A 10485-nucleotide genomic window follows, 5' to 3' on the forward strand; every position below is an offset into this window, starting at 1 on the left:
GCAATAATCTTGGATTTTCTTTTTTTTGCTTTAAGAAAATTTGCTAATAAACTTCCAGCTTTATTTGAATTTCCGTAAAATTGAACTTGTCTATTAAATATATCTTTCCTCACAAATTGAGAAGAAATCTCATTATATTTAACTTTTAGTTTTAATAATTCTTGTAATGTATTATTTTCCCATTTCTCAATTAATTTATTTTCTAATAATTTAATTTGTTTTTCTATCTCAAGAAATTGTATTTTATGTTGTTTATTAATATATGCTGAATATGAAATAATATTTCCTCTCATTGTTGCTTTAAAAGCATCCCATAAGATCTCAGCATTAATATTATCCGAATCATTAATTTGAAAGAATTCTTGCATTTTTAATTTAAAATCTTCCAGAAAATTTGAATCCGCTAGTAAAGTATTATTAAATCTCCAAATTGAGTTGAAGTGTTCAATATCAAGATTTTGAAGATTAATCCACACACCAGCATGATCTGATATTATAATGGGATCTATTACTGCTTTTAATACACGCTGCGCTATGTTATTAGAAACAAATATATAATCAATTCGTGAAAAGGATTTGTGGACCTGAGAACAAAAAGAAAATTCCTGATCATTAAAATGAAGAATACGCCATATATCTACTAAATCACAGGATTGAATCAAATTATCTAAGCCTAATGATTTCATAATTCTACTTGGTCTTTTATCCAAAATCGGATCCATTACAGCATTGAAATCCCCTGCTACTATTAAATTAGATGTAGCCAATGGTAAAAGTAGTTGCTGAATTTTTTTGAAAAACTCCGTTTGATTTGTATTAGGAGCATATAAATTAAATAAATTCAGGGTTGTATTTCCCAGAACCATTTCGATATGCACCCATCTACCTAAGGGATCATAGTTTATTAATTTGAAATCTGCATTACATTTTTTGTTTATCAGAACAGCCACTCCAGCTTTTTTCTTTAAAGCCGGTGCAAATAAACATTTAGAAATCCAACCCCCAGATAATTTTTTAGATTCAATTTCAGAAAGATGCGTCTCTTGAATGAAGTAAATGTCCGCATTTTGATTTTTAAGGAACGATAATAATTTCTTCTTCTTAATAGGATTATTTAAACCATTGACATTCATAGAATAAAGTTTTATATCCATCTATTTCATAATCAAATTTTAACCAATATTCTATGATATTTTACATGATTAGATCTTAGCACATTCAATATATATTGATACCCTTTCCCTCCCTCTACTTTCCCTCCCCACCCACCCATTATCATTGTCTGACCTGGAACACACATTGGTCATGCAAAACCTAAAACCCCTCCCCCAGGCAACTAATATTGTCACTATATTATTTTAAACATATCTCTAAATTCAATACATTCCATATATCTTTACCTACCCTATATTTATTTATCCTTTCATTAAAAAACCCATTATATATTTATAATTTGTATCAATTTTATCTGTATAATTTTATGAATATAGTAAGAATTATATGTAATTGATTCATAAAATTATATTCATATCTTGCATATAACTAAAATAATATTCTTTTAATAAATTAACATATTTCAAATTTAGCTCTCATTCCCTATATATTAATTACTCATCATGTAAATTAGATATACCCATTTCTATAAAAGTATTAATAATAATATTAATAAACTAGTGTTTAAGCCCGTTAGATTAACGGGTGCTAGATGTCTCCTGCTTTTGAACTTGGGCAGGGGCAGAGGCAGAGCCGGGGCGGGAGGGAGTGACGGTGGGAGAGCAATTTCAAAGCCTCAGCAGTGGCGGCTCCTTGACCAATCCGCGCTTACAACGTCCCCACACTCGCGGTCTGGCTGGCTCCCCCACCAAAGCCCTTCGCAGTGCCAGCCCCTCCCGCATCCGTCCCCGCGTTCCAAGCCTCTCCGAAGGCCGGCTCCCACGAAAATGGTACCCCTCTGTCCAAAGCCGCCGCAGCAGCCTCCCTCAAGACACATTTCAAATCTGACATATTGTAATCACAAAACAGAAAATAAAATTATTTTTCTTACCTTTTGTTGTCTGGTCATTATTCATATTATGTAGGGGTCCCAGGCTATGGTTGGCTTTTGATAACTCGCTTGCCAGGGCCCCTTCTTTCTTCTTCCCTCCCTCCATCCCGGCAGCTGAAGACAGGCACCTCTCCCCAGTGGTCTGAGACAGGAGGGAGCAGTTAGGAGAGGCTCTAAGGGCAAAGAGGGGCTCAATAGCGTCCAACCACCTTTCCTTCCCTCCCTCCATCAAGTGCAGTGAATCCACCAATGTTAAAAGGAGCCGCGTCGAAATCGGAGGCCTGCCACTGCCGTAGCACGTTCCCTTCTGCCTTGGTCCCGCCCCTTCTCTGACCTATGGGACCGCGGCAGAAGGAATGTGTTACGGTGGAGGCAGGGCTCCAATTTCAAAGCAGCTCCTTTTAACATAGGCGGAGCTGAACTGAAGGGAAGGAACGGTGGGGCCGGGTGAGTAAGGCCGCCTGCTAGGTAGGGGGACAACAATGGCGCTTATGCTCAAGCCCCCGCCGCAGCTCCTCTCTCGATCCTGGTGCGGTTCGAGAGAGGAGTCATGGCGGCGGCTTGAACATAAGCGCGATTGTTGTCCCCCTACCTAGCCGCGAGGCTGCGGCGGGGTTTCCATGGCAACCCGATCGCGGATCTCAGTGTAGGGCCGGGTCTGGCGGCGCCGTGTAGGGCGAAGGCGGGACCTCAGCACTGCACCGCCAGGCGGCTCGCGCCGCCGGCCCCCAGGAGCTCGAGGCCGGTTGCGGACATGCCTGGCGTGGCATGGTGCAGGAGGAGTGATCGGTGGCGCGAGGTAGAGAGCAGGTGATGACAGTGATTGGTGGCGCAAGGTGGAGAGTAGGTGATGACGTAAAACGCGCGCATGCGCACTCGTGTTTTCGGGACGGATCAGGGAACACGTTTTTTTTAGTGCGCATGCGCGGCCTAGCATTTTATTATATTAGATACATTTTCATACATCATCTTCATATTAAGTTAATATGAATAAATAATTGAATAAAATAAACATATATCAATAAATAAATTTTATAATTAACTCCTATTTTATAAATTATCTCCCATTCAAGTAATCAAATCCTTATCTTTATATCAATTTTTTTTTTCCCTTTTATTTCTTTCAGTTGATATTAGCTTTAGCATTAATAAATATAGATGCAATAAATCTATAAATAATTTGATTTCTATTAAAATATAATTATATCATAGCATCGAATATATTAATAATATTTGAAACAAAAATTATTAAACTGTTAAAAATACGCCATTCAATTATTAATCTTTGTTAATATTAGTATTTATAAATATGAATGGAATAATTCTATATATAATTATTTTTATGTCATACTCTCCAATATATTATAATAATTGAGTCAAATCCTATCAAATGTTTCAAAAATGTTCTATTCATTCAGTAAGTATTATCTTCTTCTTCCTTTTTAATCATCTTCTTTTTTCCCTTTTTGCTTCCAACTACTTTCGTTAGATGAAAATTTCCTTTATTCTGTTTTATCATGTAGACATTGGTTCTTCTTGTGTCAAAAATTCTTTCAGTTTTGCAGGATCTTGAAAATACATAGATTTATTCCCAGTGGATACTCTCATTGTAGACGGATAGTATAGACCATACATGTAGCCCTTTTCTTTTAATTGCTGTCTGAATGTGAGGAATTGTTTCCTTATATTTGCAGTATATTTAGCAAAATCAGGAACCAAGATCAATTTAGATCCTTTATAGTTTAGGTTTTTATTTGCTTTTGCCACTTTTAAGATCTCTAATGCTTGTTGGTATCTTAATACGTTGAAGATCAAGGGTCTAGGAGCTGCCTGGTTTGTTGGTTTTCTTGTGGGGATTCTGTGGGCACGTTCTATCTCCAACGGCCATTTAGAATTTAGCTGCAGCAGTTTAGGCAAAAGATTTTCCAAAAACTGTATAGGGTCCCCTCCTTCAAGATTTTCAGCTAAACCAAGAATTCTAATATTCTTTCTTTTTCCTCGATTCTCCATATCGACCAGTTGATTTTTTAAGGCTGTAACATCTTTCTTTTCCTCTTCACACTTTTGTGTAAAAGTTTCCAACTGCCCGATTCTTTCCTCTATCACAGACATTCTCTGCCTGTCAGTTTGGATCTCCTGTTTCAGATTGAGCAGCTCCTCCTTAACTTCTGATATTTTGTTGGCATTATCAGTCAACATTAATTTGATTTTAAATAATTCCGCCATGATGTCCGATTTTTCATTAAGTTCCTCAACTTCCAGCGGGATTGGTACACTCGACGGCGACACGGGAGTTACCTTTGACCTTTTCGCCGAAACTCCCGATGTACATGGCTTTTCATTCTTCCCTTGCCTCATCGCAGCCATCTCCGACGTTGATTTTTATTATTTTTAAATCGGGCGAGCAAAGTAAACAGTTTATTTTTATCAGTTTGTTGCCTGGAACCTAGGAGCACCGCGGTTAAGCTGCCATATCGTGCGCGCTCCAAGCCACGCCCCCAATCTAAATTGTTTAGAGAATAGTAGGAAGAATTATCTGAGTTTAGAAATCCTGCTTTTTTTTTTTTGACTAAAGAGGCAAAGAAAAGAGGAGAGCTGCGATCTATTGGCACCAGTCAAAGAAAAAACTGAATTCCAGGGGGTGGAACTCTGGAGGCAAGGTGTCCACACATGCTCAGTAATTAACCCCTCCCCCCAGAAAAAAACACAAAACAAAACCCCAACAACTTGAATCTAGGGGAGAGCACTGACATGCAGACTCATTCAGAGGACTTCACCAGCAAGCATGCATGCATGTCCCCTGTTTGTCTCTGGGTTTAAAAAACTGTTTTGACAAGTTCCTGATGGACCATTGGTCCAACTCAGTAAGGCTTTTATGTTCTTACTTATCCTTGGGGGTAAGCAGCATGAAACGTACAGAGTTCTCGATCTAGAAAACCAGATTGTTCTTGGACCTTCGGTCTGAACCAGTAGGACAATTAAGCTCTAGTCTTGTATGCTGTGTTAGATTAAAGGACTGTCTAGCCTTTGGATATACACTGCTTATAATGTGTACTTTGATATGCTTTAATCTGAATTCACCTCTTGCTTTTCCAAAGTAAATTTGACCATGTGTCTCCTTTGCTTTTAAACCTTCATTGGCTTCCAGTCTATCTCAGGATTCACTTTAAATGTGCATGTATTCCTTTTCAAATTTTATATGGTATCTTCATCTCTTATAGATTCTTCTATGCAAGAGGCAGCCAACAATTCAATGTCTCCCTTCCTTCAGTGAAAGGAATCAAAGGAGTCAAGAATTTCAAATTTTCTCAACTATGGAACGAACTTCCTCTTATTTTAAGGGGTCCTTTTCAACTTTTTCGTAAATCTTTAAAAACTATTTTATTTCCCAAACACTTTGGAAACTAGTCCTATTAATGTTTTCTGATTGTTACTTTAAGTATTTTTTAGCTATTGTTAACCAAGTTGAGCTCCTGTCTGGCTGAAGACCTGGTATATAAAGCTAAGTTTTAGTTTAATTTAGTTAAAATTCTCCTTCATTCAGCAGAAGTGTCAGCTACTTTTCCCATTTAGTCCTACATTCTACGTGTAGCTGCCATACTCTACCTGCAAAAATGATTTTTGCTTTGTATTTTGGCACTCCTTTCACAGTGTAAGCCCACTTGCGAGCCAGCTTGCAGGCGCTCTCACCAGCTTCCACACCTGGAAAGGATAACAGTATTAATAGCAAATATTTTCTTTTGGTCCCTAAAGGTACATATGTCGCCATTTCTCAGTCTCATCAGAAAGCAGGTATTTTTAGCTCCTTGTACATTGCATTTTGCACTTAGCTCACCCCTTTTCAGCAGTTCTTCCATGCTGTTTCCCTATCCCCAGTGATCTAATTTTGTACCCGAGATCATAGGAGCAGCATCAGGAGGATGTGAACTGGGCTTTCCTGGTGCTCTGACCTCACACCAGCTTCAACTGAGAGTTACCTCTGGATTTCTAAGCACAAGTACAACCACCTTAGCAGACCAGACTATGCAACGTGGAGAGTGGAGGAGTGGCCTAGTGGTTAGGGCTGCAGGTTCAAGTCCTGCCTGCTCCTTGTGACCCTGGGCAAGTCACTAACACTCCATTGCCCCAGGTACATTAGTCAGATAGGGGAGAAATACTTGAGTACTTGAATGTAAACCACTTAGGCTAGAAGTGGTCTATAAATACTTAAATAAATAAAATAAATCAGCCTCCTAGAATATGAGCTCAGATACTTGGTGCTATATTCTTATCCAGGGGCACAAACTAACTGGAAGCTGGCATGGCATTTCGCCCAAACTGTACAATGCACAATAGGTCACATGAGCCACTAGTCTTGTCTTGGGTAAACTTTCAAATATGGGCAGACAAGCCTTTAGTTGTAGGGAACTCAGATGACTCTTCATTTTAAAGTCTCTAATCTCCTTTGTGTTTATTCTTTGAAGGGGAAGTATACACATTAGAAAGATTAGCAGAATACATGTACAGTACACACCTATTTGATATAACCTTCGATCCATAACCCTCCAACCCAGCCAGCAGATTAACCATTCCCCTTAACTGGATCCATGACATCCTGTTTGTCTGTTTAGATTGTAAGCTCTTTGGAGCAGGGACTGTCTTCTTCTTTGTGACTCTGTGCCTGGGGCAATGGAGGATTAAGTCACAAGGAGCAGCCCTGGGATTCAGTCACATAACCTCAGAGTGCAGAGGCAGCAGCTCTACCTCTAGCTTTGAAGTGGAGGGCGAGTTCTTCTGCCACCAATAGAACTGGTGGAAATGCTTACGTCTAAGTTACATACATAGGAATCTTTCAGAATACTGTTAAGTTTCACATTTTATTTATTGGGATTTAGATACTCTAAGCATTTGCCTTCTCTCTTCTGGTGGGCTCATAATTTAACTAGGGTACCTGGGCCAATGGAGGGTCACAAGGAGTGATGCTGGTTTTAAACCCACAACCTCAGGCACGGAAGCAGCAGCTCTAACCACTCCTTGTAACTATGACTAACCCTATTAATAGTTATACGATACTGATCTCTACCTGTAAGAGCAACTTTATTGAATGTTAGGGCTCCTTTTATCAAGGTGTGCTACGGGGTTAGCGCGTCGGACATTTCATCACGCGCTAACCCCCGCGGCACACCCAAAAAACTAGCACCTCGTCAATGGAGGCGTTAGCGACTAGCGCGCCAGGTGATTGAACGCGCGATATTCCGTGCGTTAACCGCCTACCGCAGCTTGATAAAAGGAGCCCTTAGTGTCAAACTAACTGTCCATTGTAAACTTCAACCTCTTCTAACATAATCCAACCTTGAACTGACTAGATAAAGGCGGAATAGAAACTCTGATTAGCCTAGCATAAAGCACTCCTTATGTATATGCCCTCCCCCTTACAAACAGGCACTATGTAAGGTGAACCCAGAAGCAGGAACTTGACGTCAGTGCAGAATGTCATGTTTAACTCTGTATTTTCTGCAGATTTTAATTCCTAGTTGCTGATTTGTAACAAACATTAGGAACATGAGTGGAACTTAAGTAGGGTTTCTATTACACGTCTCTGCCATATTTAGACTCCAACGCAAGGAAGTGTAACGGCAGGTGCCAAGACTGAGATACCCTGGTATTCTGTAATGGAAGCTAGACCCCTCCCATGTGGCCTTAAGCTACTTCTATGGAGGTCCCCTGTTATCAAACGGAAAGCCTAGTTGAATATTCCAGGCCTTTCTAAACTTTGCCAAGTAAAGATGGCTCTGCCTACTTTAAACAACCAACCAGGGGCCTTATTAAAGTTGTAAATGTTTTTCCAGCTAGCAATTTCAAATTCATTTAAACAGTTAGTCCAAGAATACCACAACATGGCAATCCAAACCAACCCCAGGCTTTAGAAAGCTACGAGTTGTGGCACAGCCAAAGTTAACATCCCCAAAATCATATGAACAGTTTATGAATCAAGATAAATATTCAAAAGAGCAGCACAAGACCAGCTCAAGTTTTTACCTGTGTTCATTGGCAAAACTTTGTGATAGTTGAAGAGTTTTGACATGTATTCTTCATATTCCCCAAGTTCAACATTGTAGAAAGCTCTAGACGTAAGTGTAAGTTTCTCGGCTTGAGACCTGAGAGCGCTGACAATCTTTGGGTGACAGTGACCTTGGTTTACTGCACTGTAAGCACTCAAGAAGTCAAAATACTTCCTACCTTCAACATCCCACACATAAACACCTAGAGAAAGACAAGAAAACGTCTTTAGCAGCATACATACTGTTTGGACTCCAGAATTTCTTCATTTGACTGTGGGAGCTCCTGCGTAAATAACAATTCTAAGTGAATGTGAAATGAACAGCACACTTCCATCCGTTAAAAGCCACACGTGAGGTTTTGCATGCATAGAAAAATCTGTTGTTTGTGCCCAAGCTATGGTGTTCCTGAGCCCAAGAGCTATTGATGCCCCTGTATAAGATTCTGGTGAGACCTCATTTAGAATTTACAATTCTGGAGGCCGCACCTTCAAAAAGATATAAAAAGGATGGCGTCGGTCCAGAGGAAGGCTATTAAAATGGTGTGTGGTCTTTGTCATAAGGTGTATGGGGACAGACTTAAAGATCTCAATCTGTATACTTTGGAGGAAAGGCGGGAGAGGGGAGATATGATAGAGACTTTTAAATACCTACGTAATGTAAATGCGCATAAGTTGAGTCTCTTTCACTTGAAAGGAAACTCTGCAATGAGAGGGCATAGGATGAAGTTAAGAGGTGATAGGCTCAGGAGTAATCTAAGGAAATCCTTTTTTACAGAAAGGGTGGTAGATGCATAGAACAGTCCTCAGGAATAGATTGTGGAGTCAGATAATGCCTGAATTCATAGTAACATAGTAGATGACGGCAGATAAAGACCCGAATGGTCCATCCAGTCTGCCCAACCTGATTCAATTTAAATTTTTTCTTCTTAGCTATTTCTGGACAAGAATCCAAAGCTTTACCCGGTACTGTGCTTGGGTTCCAACTGCCGAAATCTCCGTTAAAACCTACTCCAGCCCATCTACACCCTCCCAGCCCAGCAAGAAAGCCCGGGATAGGCACGTGGGATCTCAGCAAGGAAGAGATAATGTTATTGTGGATGGGCAGCCTGGATAGGCCATTTGGCCTTTATCTACCATCATGCTTCTATGTTTCTAACAGAGCCGAGTCTCTTTCACTTGAAAGGAAACTCTGCAATGAGAGGGCATAAGATGAAGTTAAGAGGTGATAGGCTCAGGAGTAATCTAAGGAAATTCTTTTTTACAGAAAGGGTGGTACATGCATAGAACAGTCTCCAGGAAGAGATTGTGGAGTCAGACAATGCCTGAATTCAAGAAAGCCTGGGATAGGCACATGGGATCTCAGAGAGGAAGAGATGTTACTGCGGATGGGCAGCCTGGATGGGCCATTTGGCCTTTATCTACCATCATGCTTCTATGTTTCTAACCGAGCTGAGTACCTTTTCCTCTTTCAAGTGCTACAGGTAGTGGATGATAGTTGTGTGCTCCGTATCTTTCCTCCCGTTCAAACACATAGTTAGATGTAAGCGGCTCTTCCTGTGTTTTCTGGGTCAGCGTTGTAGGGGCAGAATGTATTGAAGCGTGAACACGGCGACATAGGATGGTGAATATCGGTCTCTGAGTAAGCTTGGAAAACATCTTCAACTTCAGAACAATTTCCTGGGGAGGGAAGGAAAAAGGTTGTTTTAACAATAACATTTATTTTACAGCTAAGGCTGCCTTTGTATACAGCTATTATGGAAATTGAAAGAAAGGGGATTAAACACACCGCCATTAAAAGGACTGAAATTAGAACAGAGTAATAACTAAACATTTATTCTACGTGACACAGCTGGGATAGCTTTCAGAATTCCCCATTTATCAAAGGTAAAATATGGTAAAGTCAGGAGTTTCCCAATGAATCTTAAAATCCTAGGTAGGGGTAAGTCATTCCAGAGTCCAGGAGCTAAAAAGCAGAACACTGTTCCTGGGAGATTCCCATTTTTCTTGAGAGGGATTTAGAAGAACCAGATGGTTATCATTTAAAGAAGGAGAGAATCTGGAATACCGAACAAAGTAGTTTGAATTGAATCCAGGAGTATATTGGAAGCCAGTAGAGTGGCATGATTTTCTCATATTTTTGCAGCAGTGTTGGAGAGATTGTAAATTTACCTCAGATTGGGTGATACCACTTATAATCTATTCTAAGTGGTTTACATTCAGCTACTCAATCACTTTTCCCTATCTGTCTCTGTGGGCTCACACTCTACCAATGGGGGATTAAGTGACTTGTCCAGGGTCACAAGGATCAAGTGTTTGTAGTGAGTTCAGATTCAAATAATTCCTAATAGATCTAGAAACATAGAAAAATGAGGGCAGCCCATCTAGTCTGCCCACATTAAAG

General features: G+C 40.0%; 1 protein-coding gene across 1 annotated transcript in view; it reads right to left on the reverse strand.

Annotated features, from left to right (window-relative positions):
- The window catches only part of LOC117354789 (ornithine aminotransferase, mitochondrial-like), a 73639-nt gene extending 63878 nt beyond the window's left edge, over positions 1-9761 (reverse strand). Inside the window, exons 1-3 of the mRNA XM_033932763.1 lie at positions 9542-9761; positions 8063-8287; positions 5651-5746 (exon numbers count right to left, since the gene is read on the reverse strand). Of these exons, the coding sequence (XP_033788654.1) occupies positions 5651-5746; positions 8063-8287; positions 9542-9740 (520 nt within the window). The 5' untranslated portion in view covers positions 9741-9761. The remainder of the gene's footprint in view (positions 1-5650; positions 5747-8062; positions 8288-9541) is intronic.
- Positions 9762-10485: the final 724 nt, after the last annotated feature.

This window comes from Geotrypetes seraphini, chromosome 2 (assembly GCF_902459505.1).
Source record: "Geotrypetes seraphini chromosome 2, aGeoSer1.1, whole genome shotgun sequence".
Lineage (NCBI taxonomy): Eukaryota > Metazoa > Chordata > Amphibia > Gymnophiona > Dermophiidae > Geotrypetes > Geotrypetes seraphini.